This window comes from Castanea sativa, chromosome 5, assembly GCF_040712315.1.
Source record: "Castanea sativa cultivar Marrone di Chiusa Pesio chromosome 5, ASM4071231v1".
In the NCBI taxonomy this organism is placed as follows: Eukaryota; Viridiplantae; Streptophyta; class Magnoliopsida; order Fagales; family Fagaceae; genus Castanea; species Castanea sativa.
In genome coordinates, this window is record NC_134017.1 from 17,046,728 (window position 1) to 17,063,330 (window position 16,603).

The 16,603-nt window shown below is 33.3% G+C and overlaps 2 protein-coding genes and 1 non-coding gene across 4 annotated transcripts; 2 read left to right on the forward strand and 1 right to left on the reverse strand.

The window, feature by feature from the left end:
- Positions 1-4,753: 4,753 nt before the first annotated feature.
- LOC142633803 (tRNase Z TRZ3, mitochondrial) lies at positions 4,754-11,349 on the reverse strand. Of its 2 annotated transcripts, none has more exons than XM_075808052.1 (12): positions 10,852-11,349; positions 9,809-9,898; positions 9,429-9,473; positions 9,235-9,289; positions 9,005-9,048; positions 8,418-8,894; positions 8,028-8,296; positions 7,802-7,916; positions 7,631-7,681; positions 6,741-7,141; positions 5,978-6,659; positions 4,754-5,131 (listed from the first exon to the last, which is right to left on the reverse strand). In XM_075808052.1, the coding sequence occupies exons 1-12, from the start codon at positions 11,236-11,238 to the stop codon at positions 4,802-4,804; spliced, it is 2,946 nt and encodes a 981-aa protein (XP_075664167.1). In that variant the 5' UTR covers positions 11,239-11,349; the 3' UTR covers positions 4,754-4,801. The 2 variants fall into 2 exon arrangements, with proteins under 2 accessions (XP_075664167.1, XP_075664166.1); XM_075808051.1 differs by having other exon boundaries at positions 7,802-7,949.
- A 1,091-nt stretch (positions 11,350-12,440) lies between these two features.
- TRNAN-GUU (transfer RNA asparagine (anticodon GUU)) lies at positions 12,441-12,514 on the forward strand. Its single transcript has one exon. It is a non-coding gene; the product is annotated as a tRNA-Asn (tRNA).
- A 226-nt stretch (positions 12,515-12,740) lies between these two features.
- On the forward strand, positions 12,741-15,495 carry LOC142634299 (photosynthetic NDH subunit of subcomplex B 3, chloroplastic). The gene is made up of 6 exons (XM_075808593.1): positions 12,741-13,118; positions 13,228-13,338; positions 13,467-13,523; positions 14,569-14,631; positions 15,039-15,101; positions 15,231-15,495. Exons 1-6 carry the CDS (start codon positions 12,903-12,905, stop codon positions 15,342-15,344), a joined length of 624 nt encoding a protein of 207 aa, XP_075664708.1. The 5' UTR covers positions 12,741-12,902; the 3' UTR covers positions 15,345-15,495.
- Positions 15,496-16,603: the final 1,108 nt, after the last annotated feature.

Below are 16,603 nucleotides of genomic sequence, written 5' to 3' on the forward strand. Positions count from 1 at the left end.
TGCATTGGATCTCCAGCTTGTACATTTTTAGCATTTATGATAAGATTTCTTCTTAGGTCTTTAGGGGCCTTTTTGACATAAGAGTTTGTGGAGCACTATGTGCTTTACATGTATCTGGCTTCCCAATTCGATATGGATTCGGGTCATGTTGTATATTTTGAGACAGAGCGACAACTGTTTATATTATAAGAGGCATTGTTATAAATCTTTAGTCTTTAATTGCAGTGGGAGCTATCATCAGCTGGTGATGTTCTAGTCTTGTTGTGTATTGTTTTAAAAGAACTACTGTCTAAGAAAATTGAACAACCCAACTTGTTGAAAGATTGATAAATGCATATAAGCCCAAATTTGAATTTGACAATCATGTTTATGAGAAGTTTGAAGTTTGAGAGTAGGAGGGGTCTAAGTTAACCAGGAACTGACGCATCCAAACATGAAACATGAAGTGAATCAGCCTGGTATTCAAGCTAATTTTGTTAAATGTTAAAAAATAATAATAAATAAATAAAAAAGAAGAAAAAGAAAAGGCCGAGAATGCTTTTTGTAAAACAGACAATTTCTAAATATAAATTAGGTAAGGCTTGGGTTCAGTGTTCAGTTGCACTAGATCAGTCAAGATAATGACATATATCTACTTTTGGACATATGTCATTATCTTGATGGATTAAGTACAATTGGACACTGAACCCAAGCCAAGTCCTTATAAATGAATAAGGCTTAGGTTCAGTGTTCAGTTGCATTGGATTAATCAAGATAATGACACCTTATTTAACTTTTACATTTCACATGCATTTGGTAATTGTACGATACAGCTAGGGTTATTTCACACTGTGCATGCATGTACTAACTGCAGGAGACATGTATACTTTCATAGTTTTGCACTGTTGCTATCTCTCCAGCCTTCACTAATGCACAATATCACCGACTGGCTATTTTTTCAATGTTTCTACGTTCCAACTACTACTTAATCACTGAAATAGTACAAGTGTACAACAGTCATGTTGTAATTTGTAATAAGTATCGTAAATCGATTTAAAAAATAAAAAAAATTAATGTACCGTTTCATAAAATGGTACACAAACATGTTATAAAATGAATTTTGTTAATAAATGTTAGATGGAGAATGTATCTAATGAAAATTGGTTTATGAAACCCTCCTCGTCACATTTGGTGAGCCCCACAAACCTGTGAGGATGTTATAAGGGATGCTCCGTAACCCCATTTCATAAGATAATTTTTATTTTAAGAAAATGTGCATTTAAAACTTTATTAAATGATATTTTTATATCCCCTTTCATCTCAAATTGTTGATATGTCCCAAAATGTAGTTGTAAGTGTACAATTTGTACTATTTTTACCCACACAGTATTCATTCTTGAAAAATCAAGAAATAAAATTTCTTTCTTTCCCTCTTCTTTTTTTAAAAATCAATAATATTCTTTCTCTAAAGTTTAAATTAATAGGGGTAATTTTAGAAACTTCTATATTTTTAATTGATAAACAAAGCATTAAATGATATTCCCTTAAAAAGTTGATTTTTTTTAAACAAAATCAATAATTTGGGAGAAAGTTAGTACATTTTGTTTTTAAAATTAAAGCAAAATTATGTACAAATATCAAGGATATCTCATGCGAGTGATGCAACCATGATATATTTGTGGTGAAAATACCATTTTGGTTCTTACGTTTTCTTAGTAGTCAATTTGATCCATATCATTTTTAACTTACCGTTAATTTGGTCTTTACTATTAAATCACTAACCAAAATTGATTACAAGTTGAAAATAATATGGATCAAATTTATTACTACCAAAATGTAGAAACTAAATTAATAGTAACTCTAAAATATAAAGACCAAAATGATATTTTTTATTATATTTTTAAGTGCAAACCAATAAACTATTGATAAATGTTTCTCATTTTGAAAAATGTGCAATTGCGAATTTACAACTCATAATTGAATATTTATTATTTCATAACTTTTTTTTTTGAAAGGATTATTTCATAACTTATAAGAGACTTATTAATAAGATATATATATATATATATATATATATATATATATATATATATATATCATAAAGTTGAAAACGTATCCTACAAATGATTAATTTGATTATTACTTATGCAGTTATTTTTAATAAAATTAACTAAATATATTAAATGAGAATATATTTATAACATCCACGTTCAAGTATATGGTTCAAATTTTGCAGGGAGAGAGAAGCAAAAGGCACTGTTAGACTTATTATTTATTGGGCTTAACTGTATAGTCCAATAAATTTGTATTGAAAACAAGTGCCACAAAATGTTGGACTCAAGTAAAAATTCAATAAAGAAGATTCGTAATAAGGTGGGTCAGTGGTGCTATAGCCCAGATGAAATTTTGGCTTGTCTATTATAATATTACTTAGAACTTTTCACCTCATCACCGGTTCTACAGGCCAATGTAAATATTTACTCAGTCCAAATAATAATCGCAGATGAGTGGGTTTCAGTTAACTCAACTCGTAAAGTTTCTGATGGTTAAATAAGAGATCTGGGGTTCAATCCCCGTCTACACCAAAAACCAATTGGTGTCTTGGTCTAACGATAAAGAGCATCATCAAGAGCAGACGTTATAAGTTAAAACTCTCTAAAAAAAATAATAATCGCAAATGAGATGAATGTTCTATTAGTCTCACGTTTTTGGCAAGAAAAGTTTAAGATGCCATTAAACAGATCACTCCGCGTAAAGCTCCTGGTCCAGATGGTATACCACCAAATGATGTTTCCAAATCAGTCTTCCGGAATTCGGCTTCTCTACCTCCCAATCTCAATCACACTTTCATCACACTGATTCTCAAGGTAAAAAGTCCTGAGTTAGTTTCTGAGTTTCGACCTATTAGTCTATGCAATATTCTCTATAAAACTTTTTCTAAAGTTTTGGCTAATATACTGAAGAAAATTTTACCAAAAATTATTACTGAACATCAAAGTGCTTTCACAAAAAGCCGTCTCATCTCTAACAATATTTTGGTAGCTTATCTCTTCATAACATGCAGCAACACTTAAGGAAGAATGATTATATGGCTATTAAACTTGATATGAGTAAAGCTTATAAACATGCTAGACATGTTCATGGTTTATTTGTATGAACAAAGGATATTCCTCCACACCTTCGTTATGTTCTTTTAGCATATTATAACTGAGTTTTTTAATTTAAGTTAAATGTCTTTCTTCTCAAAAAAAAAAAAGTAAAAGCTCAAATATTAGCAAAAACCCCAATTTAAACGCATATGTCGTCCAATACATCTAAATAATTTGACACCATACGATCTATATGACACACACATATAAATATATACACTATTCATAAGGATATTCAATACAGACAATACAATATTTTTTGGCTCAATTCACTACATATTTAATGATACGAATCACCTCGTGTCCAATACTAACAACTTCAGTCATACTTATAAACAAGCCACCTTCTTGCATAACCTACGGTTTAGTTTCATGAAGACAGGCTTTCATTTATTTTTTTTATTTTTTTCTTGGAATTCCTGTAGCCAATGATTTCCCGAAAATATATTTACACCCATCGAATACTTCTTTATTATTTTATCAATCGTTTAACAAAAAAATTTGACATAATATAATTTCCTCTGAAAATTAAGAGCCTTCCCAGGGAAAATACCATAGTACACTATTTTGATTATTAGACCTCATTTTGATTGTGATGCTTGGAGACCGTAGATGGTATGACATCATAAATCTTCAAAGACAAATCTCTGCACAGCTACTTTTAATTGTTTTTTCCTCTCTAGAAAATTACTCTATCAAAAAATTATTTCCCATGGTAGACTACAAAACACATTTCTTACGCTTACAATAAAAGTACAACACATTTTCCTACACCATTAGTAAACCTCATATTTCAGTTTATTATACAGATGGAATTTCTGCTAGCTACCAACGCTCTGTTTGTTTCAACAATGATGTTTTCTAGAAAATGAGTTATTTTCTAAAAAATATTTTCTATAAAACTATCTCATTTTCCCATGTTTGGTAACAACTTTAAATGAGTTGAAAAATTTTTTTTAACTTCCCTTATTTAGCTTGCTGTGAGATAGAGTTGTTTTCCAAAAAAATTTAATGGAAAACAATCTCTAAAAATAAGCCATACTTTTTATGTTGACCAAAGATAGTTTTCCTTTGACTCATCTTTTTTTTATGCTACCAAACACTGAAAAATAAGGAAAACTATCTTTACACTAGGTTTTCCATTGAAACAAACGGAGCGCAAGAGTCTTGTGGTTTAATGGTATTATCTAGTTCTCTCCACGAGAAACTTGGATTTCATCTCCCTACCCACAAATTGTAAGGGGAAAAAGAAAAAGAAAAAACCCTGATTATTGGTGTTTTAAATGCAATACTAAACAACTAAAACAAGTGTGGTCTGCACTTGAGAAGAGTCAAACAAGGAATATTTTAACATTGCCTCTATCTTGAAATATAGTTGGTATCCTTATTAGTTACATAGGTCAAGCAATTGGCTACAGAGAAGTCCACAGCATATATGTTAAAAAAATTAATTGAGTTTGGATCCTAATCGGAAGGGATCAAGCTGAAAATGTATACATAATCAATGTATAGAAATCCCACTCAATTGGAGAAATTGGGATCAAAGGTAGTTCAACCACCCCCCATCCCCCCCCCCCCCCCCAAAAAAAAAAAAAAGAAAAGAAGAAAAAGAAGACCGCAAATAATTGAAAGAAAATATGTAAGCCAATTTCATAATAAATGAGAATTTATTGTTATGAACCTACATGTACAGCCTCAACAGCATCATCTACAATATCCTCAGACTCATCAACTATCATCTCATTTTTAAAAAGCAGTTTTAAGTATGGAAGAACCTTTGGAAGTACTGGCAAATCTGCTATATTAACACTCATCATGTCAAACGCAATGCAAGTCTTATGCATGTGTGTCTCATCAAATATAGGAATTTTTGGATATCTCTGGCTGAAGTGGGTAAGTATAATGCGGTACGCACCAGCAGAGTCCCCAACTTCGATTGCTTCCATTGTTGTGCTATGGTTTCTTGCTATAGCCTCATCCACCATACCATCCTCAAAAGTAGCCTGCAACATTGACAAGGACAATTAGTTAATCACGGTCAATTATAGTAATTTTACCTTGAACATGCTGATTAATAATTCAACACCTACAAGAAAAGTCAAAACACGCTAGAAAAAGTTCCACATTCGTCTGATTTGCCACTGAACAGTGTATAACTGACTTCATCTATAATTATAGTATAATTATACCATGCTTCAAAATGCACCTTGTCCGGGATTTTTTTTAATAAGTACAATTATACCATGCTGATTAAGTTTTTTTTTTTATTTTTTTTTAAATATAATTATACCATGCTTAGTTGCTTATGTATAGCTTTTTAAAGTCTCACTTCTTCTGGGTACAACTATACCTTACTTTCAAAAAATAAGCAAAAAAGTTACATCCAAATGCACTGAAATAACTTAATTTTAATCCTTTTCATCAATACATTGCCACTGAACATCTTGTAGCAGACCCATAAAATATAGTTATTTTTATAATTAAAAAAAAAAAAAAAGAGAGAGAGAAGGAAATGGGAGAGAAAAGGAGGGGGAGGAGAGAGAGAAATAAAGCATCTTCTCAGGACCATCCAATCAATTATAATCTTAATCATAAAATTTTCTTCAATATTATTCTTATTTTATTTTTGAAGCTTCAACATATCTTGATTCTCCTAGTAAAGGACAGTAGGTTATTGCCACTGAGTTACAAGACTAGGAAAAAAGGGAAGAGTTTTTGTGTATAAAAATCTCAGATTGTTTTCTACCAAAAAAAAAAAAATCTCAGATTGCATCATGTTATCGAGGGAAGAAAACAATTTATGTAAACTATAATGATAAACCAGGAAAAGAAATCATGTGATAACTTGCCTCATGTATAAGAACTGTTGCACCACGGGATGCTTCTATCAATTCTGGGCAGGGCCTGGTATCGCCCGAGTATACAATCTTCCACCCTGGTATCACTTTTCCAATGCTATTGATTCTCTCTGCTGCCTTCAATGCAACACCAAATGCCTGTGGACAGTGCACGACGGGAAAACTAACCAAGGCCTCTAAACCAGCTTCACTTAGTGCTTTCTTCAAGGTCTTTAGGATTGGCAAAGCCATCCTATTATCAACTGGACTACCTGGTCTCTTCCAATAGCTCTGCATTTGGGATCCTCTGGCAAACAGAGTACAATCAATATTCTGTCCTGTTGAGCCATCTAAAATTTTATTGGTCATATCCTCAGCATTAATTGGACTTTCTGGAGAAGAGTGATCTTTATTTGATTTAATAAAACCCTCAAAAGCATCCAATGAAGCTGCTGTAGTGTGCTTACAATCAAGGAACTGCATATCTAAATCTTCAAGTCTTTGGTATGCATCTAAATATCTCTTAAGCTGCCTTGGGCCTACAACAACTAATGGTTCATGAGGCACTGCCTGTAACAGATCACGCCGCAGAGCAAGTATTCTTGCCAAACCCGTGTGGTGATCAGCGTGAATGTGAGAAATCCAAATACACCTTAGATGTCTCACAGCATCGTCTGCACCCTCTACACCATATCTGTTCTCAAGGTACATTAATCCACATGTTAGATGGGAATTTAAAAGCACTTTAAGTAATAGAAGATTTGTATGGCATTACCTCCTTTTCAGCTGTCCTAGGGTTCCTTCACCACAATCTAAGAGCAAACTTCCTTTTGTGAAAAGATTAATGAAGATTGAACTAACATTACGGTATTTTGAAGGCTGGGATGAACCAGTTCCAAGAAGAACAATCTCTAAGTCATCTCTTCTTATATTCTCCAAACAGCTAGGAAGAGAATTCTCATTCAACCATGGCTCTTCAACAAAAACTTTTTTATCTTGCAAGGAAGTTGTCTCCTCTGTCTCTCTGGACCCATGCCAGAACTGACTGACACATTGGGCAGCATCTACAATCTCTGGAATCTCCGTCACTAACTCATCAATGATTTCTGTGGGAGTCGCTGAATTTGGAATACCAGATCTATCCAACCCAAGGTGAGCATAAGGACGCAAAGTGAACTGTTCAACATACAGAAGAAAAAATGCCATCATTATATGGCACGTGTCTATACAAGATCAGAAAAATCAAGTTACTAATAAAACTAACCATACTGCAGAACAAGTGAAGCATGGCCTTAGTAGGACAACAAAAAAGGGAAAAAAAAAATTCAAAGAGAAGGCATGACATTTAAAATCCATGGTGAATATAATGAGTACAGTGACTACATTTGAGGAAAATTTGGTGTGAGGATATGCTGGAGCATTACGTAAATGATCTTCTAAATATCTCGAGTACATAGCCACTATCTTAACAACTCTCAAAATTCACTCTCTTGACTATCACAATTCACATTTGTTTCAAACCTCAATGTAAGATAACTTACAAAGTAAAGCTTGTGAATAAGATACAATCTAGTTTGTAAAGAGGAAAGGTTAAGCTACATCATATCTGTTCTCCTATAAAAAATTAAATAGGGCCAGAAGTTTATTATAGATCTCAATTCATACCTTGAGGAGATTTTTGGCAGCAATGCTTTCACACAGCTTTGGAACTGAACCCTGATAAGAAGAAACCAAATCAACTGGTCAGTAGGCCCCAAATATGTCCAAGCTTGCCGATGAACTCCTAACAATCAAATATTATAATAATTATTGCCTTCCTAGTATATTGCAACAAACCTCACTTGAAGCACTGGACTCTGGTGCTGAGTAATTAAGCTGCTGAAGAGACCAAAAACCTGGAGCTGGGAAAAACTGAGGGCACAAGTAATTGAGACGTGCTGCAATTCGTGCACTTGATTTAAGAATTGGAATTGCCACATTCTTCCTGTAAAAGCATGAGAACTGTCAATTGAAGTAGCTAGGCACATGCCACAAAGACTTGTGAATAAGAAAAGAGACCCACATTTCATGCCCAGCTAGGATGTGTTGGGCTGAACCAAATCTTTGCATCCATCTCTGATAATTTGAACCTCTTATTACAGATGCAGGACTTAAATGAATGATACAAGTAACAGTCTTAGCACTATCTGGTATATTGTCCAAGGCATCTACATAGTAACTACTGAGAGATTGTATAGACAACAACTCCTGCAAGTGAGATTCTGTGGGGCAGTCAACAAGGAGTACAATGGGCCCAGGAACAGAAGGACCCATTACATCACTTGGATGAACCTAAACAAAAGGCGAATAAATCTATAGATTAAAACCTAGACCACATAACAGATTTCAGAAACAATAAAGCACAGGCAAGAGCCTCATAATCTATATTTAATGCATCCCTTCTGGAACCCACCATGATATTTTGGCGATCTGACTTCACTGAATTTCCGAGTTGTAGTTCCCGGTACTTTGGGCCAGGTTTAAGGCCAAGAGACATAGCTTTGGCTGGGTCAAATTTCCCCTTAATCTCAGGCAATTCACAGACATATATCACAGACATATCACCAGGCTTCATTATAGACCCTGCTTTTCCATTTGGATCCATTCTCTCATCTAGACCCCTTTCTGAAGGATTCTGCATGACAGGTTCTTCATTCAAGCGTGGAGACCCATCTGAGCAACTTGGTTGTAGGAGAATGGCTGATATCTTGACAACCTCATCATCAATGAGAACAATGGGTTCTTGAAACTGACTTGAATCAGGCATAGAAGCAGTATCAGAACTTAACATGGGCCCAAAGCTCCGAGTGTGAACCATGGCAGCATTTGGGATGAAAGACTTCATGGCATCAACTAGATACTTGAGATCTGATGGACCCCAAACATTGACCTTCAAAACAACAGCAACTCTTATTAGAAATAATACAAGATAGCATTGCATATCAACATTTTACAAAATTAACTGGAGAGACAATATAAATATTTTGATCTGATACTCACAGACATTCCTTCGTCTCCCATGCCAGCCAAAGTCAATAGTAAACCTGTGGAGTTGAATTGAGAAAATCAGTGGCCTAAAGAACTCTCACTTTGAATTACTATTCAGACAATAAGACACACTATAGATGCTTATATACTACCAACTAAAACATTTTCTTTGGTTGTGATCCGCAATTGAAATACAGTTAATGATTTCAGATACATCATTGCTGATCTATCAAGATACAAACCTGGAAGACCACCCGCAGTCTCTGAGCAGACACGAGAGAGAAATATGTGATCTATCTGAAGTAAGATACAAAACATTAATGTCTTCCCAAATACAGGAAATATCCGATTTATCATTTTTATTAACGAAAGTTGAGAAAAAAACTTTATATATGGATTTACACAGTAAAGAGTGAAGTTTCCAGACGTTTCATACCTTTGATAACTTAATCTTATGCTCTGTGCAGAATCTTTGCAATCCCTGCAATGAGAATAATAAATTAAGAGAAATAAATAAATTCCATAGGTTTACACAAGTTTTTTTTTTTGGCGGGAAGAGAGGGGGGGGGGGGGGGGCTATGCCTTGAAGAGCATCAAATTAAGTTCAGTTTCATTTCTAAATTTCGATTAAGCAAAAAAAATTCAGTTTCAATAAACACTCGACAATGACAAAACACTATTTTAGAATCCACATGTTCATCTTGGATTAGGCATTAAACATTTATAGTTCATATTAATACAGAAAATTCAGCTCTCAATACCAAAAGAGAGACATAAAACATTGAGTTGATAAGGAACATGTCACCCCAGGCTTACCTCTCCAGCATTGAAAATAAATCTTTGCTTGTCAAAGAAAAGTAAGACTGAAGGTGATGTATCCTGAGTATCCATTCCTGTCCCCAATATCTGTAATAAATAGACAAAGGCACCAATATTAGTCCAATGAGACAACTTAATTTTTCACATTTATATGTCATCATTGAACAATCACTTTCTAAACATGCTAGTTGGTACTAATTAAACCCCACAAAAATACAAATTGAAAATTTCTCAACTACTGCTTGCTCAAACAAAAAACCTCAGTTCATAGAAGAATGGTTGACAATATGTTATTATCCAAACAAGCTAGTATTTTAAATTCCTAAATACCTTTTGCTCATGCTTGGTTGCATGGCCATAAGATCAAAGGTCCCCTTGGAAACCCAGAAAAGGTTTCAGAACTAAGTTGCTTCTCATACAAATTAACCAGGAAATAAATATTATTATCTTTTATTCATAAGTTACACACGCACCCGATTGGTCTAGAACCCACCACCTCACCCTCCACCTGGCACGCAGGGAGGAGATGCTAGTTGAGCTAGAGTTCATTGGCAGAAATAAATATTAAATTAAAACCCCATTCCCACAAAAATAGGATTCCAAGTTTCTGACTTCAAACCTTTACTTCTTCAAATTACAGAGGACTAAAATTATAAACTCAGACCAGAATCTGTCAATTAAGCACAATATCCGCTCAAAAAATAAAAAACCAAGAAACACATTTTACAGAGCTCTTCTCTCTTTTTCACATTACAACACCAATAACTAAAACTATGAACACAAATTAGTATCAGAAATAACAAAAACTTATCCAAATAAGTACCAGAACTAACTAAAGTGACAATAAAATAGAGCAATTCAACCATTCAAAACAAACCCAATTTGCAAAAACCACTACCAGACAAAAGCCAGAAAAATCCAACAACCAATACAATCAATATCATTCCACTCCATCACATCACAAAAACTAAAACAAACTCATTTCACAAAACCACATAACAAAGAAAACCCAGAAGGCCAAAACCCCAAAAAGAGAATACCTGCACATAAGAAATGGTATTCACAGGGTTGAGCTTGCGCACTTTCAACTGCAAGTTCTTGTGGGGTTTATCATTCTTGTCTCTACCTTCAGCCCTTCTCTTATTGAACCCAACAGAAGGCTGAGGCTCAGTTGTTGTTTCCATTGGAGCCACTTTTTGTTGGTCTCTGTTGCTCAGAGTGCTGGTGTTTCTGCGAGCAAGATTGGGTTTGAGGTGATGAGAAGGAGGAACGTTACGGTGTCGTTTAGAGGAGGCGAGAACGGTGAAGAGAGAAGAAGAATGGTTGATGGGTTTAAGGTAGGAGAGAGAAGTGGGTTTAAAGGGAGAAAGAAGAGGGAAGAGGAGGCGGAGATTGAGGTTGAGGCTTGAGACTTGGGGCAATGGCATTGTGCTTGTGTTTCAATTCATTTGCTACTTTTATTTGTAATCCTTTGCAGAAGGGTTTTAGTTTTAGATAAAACCCTCTCGTTTTGCACCTTTTTGTGTCCCGTTGAAGGTAGGTGGTATGGCACTCCAAATTCAAGGAACTTAACAGCTAATAGTCCTACAAGGCCATACATAGTACCTTTATCCTTTACATTTTTTTTTTCATAAATAAAAAAAGAGGTTTATAAGTGTGTTTACTACCCAATTCACTTAAACTCGAAGTTTATAATAAGTGGGATCTAGGGGCATGCATGGGTCGGATTAGGTGGGTGGAGAATAATAATTTTAACCAACTTGCCAATGGCAGGTTGGAAAATTTTCAATCTACTGCCAACCTACTAATCTATGAATTCAGCAGCTCATAAAAAATATAATGGTTTCAATTTGATGGGTTGAGCAAGTTGACAAATTCAATTCAAAAATAAAATTATTTCAACTAAATTGGATAATTTTTTGCTTCCTTAATAAGAAAAAAAAAAAGAGGAAAAAATTGCAATTTTTATTGAAAATAATTACAAATACTACATTATATTTTTATTAGAATGACTAAAAATTTTATCACACTGAAAAGAAAAACATTTCAGAATCTGAAATTAGACATGTACATAGAATAAGAATAATAACAAAATCTTAAAAAGAATAGCTAGAGTTTATTAAGGAAGAGAAATGTAAAAATGAAAAAAATAATAAGAAAGAGCAAGAAATGAGAGAAATAAAGTGGGTGAACATGACAAAGTGTGTGTGTACATATATATAGATGGGCAAGTTAAGTTTTGGTGGGTTGGGTTATAAATATCTCAACCCGTTATTTAACCCGATCACTTAATGGACCCACATGAGTTGGGTCAAGCGAGTTGATAAGTCAAGCAGTTTTTTTGCATAGCCCTAGTGGGGCCACTTGAGTAATAGTCAAACTTATCATCATTCAAACCCACAACTTTGAACTCGTAAAATGATAGACACAAAAGGTTAGTATCGCACACCCAAAAAAATGGGAAAAGAAAAAGAGTTACCCTAAATTTCCCATTATTTAAATCATTGGGAGGTACCATTAGGCTAAACTCAAAGTCAAAACTCAAAACGCCGGTTAATTTTTGTTATACATTTAAGTAAAAATAAAAAAATGTTTTATATTAAACTTACTTTTTTGTGAAGACCAACAAGCTGGAGTAGCTCAGTTGGTTAGAGCGTGTGGCTGTTAACCACAAGGTCGAAGGTTCAAGCCCTTCCTCTAGCGCTCTTTTCCATTTTGGTTTCCTAATGTTCCATCTGGGCCTGAGTCTCTCCGATTAGGTTTCGGGCCTCTTTTGCTTTCTTAATATTCCATCTGGGCCTGAGTCTCTCTGATTAGCTTTTGGGCCTCATAATTTTACAGTGTGTGCTGGATTTTGTACTTAAAAGAGTTATGAGGTTTTAGGCTCACTACAAGCTTATAAAATTTACTATTATTGTATTCCATTTTTGGCCCATTCTCTATCCCATGCTCATAGCCTCAGCACCTACTACATTAGAACAGATAAGATCAAAAACAAAGAACCACCACACACCATGTTGAAAACCCCATGGAAATATCCAGCTCACTTTCACAAACTATCCAAGCATAGACCCTATTACCTTATCAAAAAATGGGTACCCTCCAACTGAGTTCATATGCTTTATCTTCTTTCTCAACCTCTTTAAACTTCAACTACATTACCAACTCTCATAAAACACTCAAAACCTCTAAGCACCCCAGATTCTCTAGAGGGAAAATCAGAGCTGTTGCTGGCACAATCCCTGAAAATGAATTCCAATCCACAGACCCAGAGGAGCCACCTTTTGTGGCTTTTGCTTTTGTTAGTGTAAGTTGAAATATATTATATATGCACAATGTTGCATCATAGCTAGCTTGTACATAAGTAGTGGCAATTTAATTAATAATAATAATTTCTATTTTTATGTTTTTTTTAGTCTGTGTTACTACCAGATGGAACACCTGATGTACATTTTCGAAAAGCACGTGGTGGACAGAAACTTAGGAACATAATGTTGGATTCAAATATTGAGTTGTATGGACCGTATGTAAGTTTTTTAACTTTTAATTCATATGATTTATAAGTTGATTTTATTAATAAGCTTTGTGTGTGTGTATATATATATTTTGATTTTTTCATTATATTGAAGTTCATTAATTATGTATTGGTTATCAGGCTAGGCCTCTGCTAAATTGTGCTGGAGGTGGAACCTGTGCGACGTGTATGGTGGAGGTGGCCTTACTATCTTGAAACTAATTAATCAAAACGGAAAAAGCATGCTCAACAAATTTTTTTTTTTATTATATTTTTTAAATCTTAAACTTAAAGCTTCTGCCTTCTGGTTCATGATTTTAAAAAAAAAAAAAAAAATTAACTATACACCTTTAATCATTAGTGTATTTGGTTCGTCAATAGATATTCTTGATCAAAAGTAGGATTTTAATTGGAAGTGGCTGTCCATTTTGGTTATGCTGTTTAATAATTTTTTTTTTTTTAAGTAGAAGCTTAAAGTTATGGTTGAAATACAATTTTTATCCTTGAAATTTGGTAAAAATTTGATCATGATATCCTAAATTTGGAAGATTTCGATTTTATTCTTGAAAAAAATATATAAAGATATCAATTTATCCAGTCTTATGACCTGATTGCTGAAGCTTGTTCTGTTGTCTTGGTCTCCCATTCAATTTCGATTATGGAGGACTTAATAAACCAAGGCAAAGCTAACATTTTTTATTTTTTATTTTTATAGGAAAATACCCAAAACTCCATGTGGGTTCTTCTAAAATATGGAATTTATTTAACATTTTTTTTTTGATAAATTTTTCTTTCTTTGAGATTTTGAGTGTAACACTTAGCCCCTTGTGGTATTGTTTTATGTATATTTAAACTTTTAATTAACACTTAACTTATGTGGTTTCTCCTAAAATACGAATTTTTTTTGAAGTTTTGAGTATAACACTTAGCCCCTTATAGTATTGTTTTATGTATATGTAAACTGTTATTTAACACTTAAACCGTTGGGATTTCTGAATGTAACACACAATCTTATGGTATTATTTTATATGAAAATGCAACTCTTGATTGGGATGTGTCATCACATGAGTTATTTATTTTGGTTTACTCATAAAACCCGTAAAGAGTTAAGGGATTGCATATTTTTATAAAAACCACAAGTAGTTTTATATAGCTTCCGTTTATCTTTCAAACATAAATAAAACATACTTTGCAGACAAAAAAACTATAGTATCTATTCTATAATTTTCTCGTGTATTGTTAGATTATTCAAGGGAAGGAGCTTCTAACCCCTCGCACCGACAAAGAGAAGGAAAAACTTAAGAAGGTATATGCTAGTAAAAGCAAATTCTTAATTTTATTTAGTGGGCATAATGTTATTCAAGTACACGTTAATCCAATCAAAATTATTCAGGATTACATTTTCCTTGTGTATTATTAGAAAATCTTAATTAATTGCTATTTTTATTTAATTAATTACACCGCTTATATTTTAGACTAAATACTTGAATAAGGTAATCTGTGTACACTATTGACATGATTGTCACTTCAAAGGTACGAATTTATGTGGGGATGGAAGGCAAAAGCTAGAGTTTAAAAGACATCAAACTCATCATTTACGATTCTAGTATTAAATATAAATCATAATATGTCACCTTATCAGTTGTGAAAAATTTATGCTCCTAAGGCTAGTGTAGTTGTGACCTAACATATATGCTATGGGGTATGTTTCAGAAACCAAGAAATTGGAGACTTGCTTGTCAACTTACAGTGGGTAAAAAAGATTCTAGAGGACTGGTTTGTGATATTTCTCTTTTATTTCTTATATTTCAGCAAACTGGAAATTTTTTTTCTTTGGGTTATCAAGTAATCATATTCTATTTTACCATAGGTTGGATTAAATGTTTCTTTTTTCCTCTGATGCAGCTTGTTGTCCAACAACTGCCTGAATGGAAAGGGCATGAATGGAATTATGAAAGAATATCGCCTGAAGAATTAGCTTCAGAATTAGAGTTAAATTTTGGATCAGAGTCTTCCTAACACAGTTTTGCTAATTAATGTACATTTCAAAGAAAGATCTAAAACCAATATAACATTATGAGGAAATGATGTAAAAATATTGCCGTCAAAGGCATTCAAAGACACTTCTTGTATTGTAATGAAGTCTAAAATCTAATTTCATTATGGAAAATTCTCTTATAAATTTTCACGCTAGTAAGATTTGTAGTTCAATTGGTTGATACTTTTTAGTATTTTTAAATGAGAAATTTAAAGTTCAAATTCCTCCCTCCCAATCATCAAATTAGCAAAAAAAAATTAATAATAAATTTTCACAATGACAAGACTAGGCATGCAATTATTTATAGTTAAAAAATCACATAATGGCAGTAAAATAAAGATATTTAGGACTAAATAAAAGTATATATCAGGAAAATTGTGAAATCTTATGTCCACTAATTTGGTTGACATTTAAAGAGACATTTCATTGTAGGCCCTTTTGGTTTTGTGTTGTTAATATATATATATTAAACATCGTGTAATTGACATTCAAATAATCAATCAGTGGCTTCTTACAACTGAAAGCCTTTATGTTTTAGTAAAGTCCAATTGAATTGGTTTTCCTATCACTCTAGGCCCAATGGCCGTTTCCATCTTTTGTTTTTTGGGTTACTTATGTTTATTTACAATTTTACATTTATTTCAGAGCTCATAAAACAACTTAATGAAATGCTACTTGCTCAATTACCAAAAAAGCATAAGCCTTCAGTATTTTTCATGTGGTATGCAATCATTGGTCCTTGAGATATCCATTCCTCATTGTGTTAACAATTCTTCTCAAAAAAAGATTAAAAAAAAATGTCCTTTCTTCTTATCTTCTACACAATCCACTTATCTCTAATCTATTTCAATTTTTTTCTTACCTTCTTTTATTTTTAATTTACCTATTTTCTCTTTATCTCTCTCCTCTAATCTCAGTGTACTTTCCGTCGGTGGACCTCAACAACGACAAGAAGGATGAGTAGATGATGAAGTCTCTTCACTTTCAATCCCAGAACTACTTCGATCATTCTGATCTCTAGGTAGATTTGCAAATTCAAGTTTTAGGTGGATATCGTGAGAGAAAAAAAAATTAATCGGCAGATTTGTGTAGCTTTTTATGCTTTTGACTTTTTTTTCCTCAATGGCTAGATGATTGCAGATCTAGTTTAGGTTGTTGGAGACTAAATTTTGTAGGTTTTTTTTTGGTTGTAAATATGTGTTTTTGTGCTTTATGACTCCCGACGACTTGTTTGAGGCCA

Excerpts from the sequence above, each read along its gene's own strand:
- LOC142633803 (XM_075808051.1), bottom strand. The coding sequence starts at position 11,238 with ATGCCATTGCCCCAAGTCTCAAGCCTCAACCTCAATCTCCGCCTCCTC. Across the intron at positions 9,474-9,808 it reads TTATTTTCAATGCTGGAGAG|GGATTGCAAAGATTCTGCAC; the intron begins GTAAGCCTGGGG and ends TTCTCATTGCAG. Across the intron at positions 8,297-8,417 it reads CAGATCGCCAAAATATCATG|GTTCATCCAAGTGATGTAAT; the intron begins GTGGGTTCCAGA and ends CCTTTTGTTTAG.
- LOC142634299 (XM_075808593.1), top strand. The coding sequence starts at position 12,903 with ATGGGTACCCTCCAACTGAGTTCATATGCTTTATCTTCTTTCTCAACC. Across the intron at positions 13,339-13,466 it reads TTGAGTTGTATGGACCGTAT|GCTAGGCCTCTGCTAAATTG; the intron begins GTAAGTTTTTTA and ends ATTGGTTATCAG. Across the intron at positions 15,102-15,230 it reads AAAAAGATTCTAGAGGACTG|CTTGTTGTCCAACAACTGCC; the intron begins GTTTGTGATATT and ends CCTCTGATGCAG.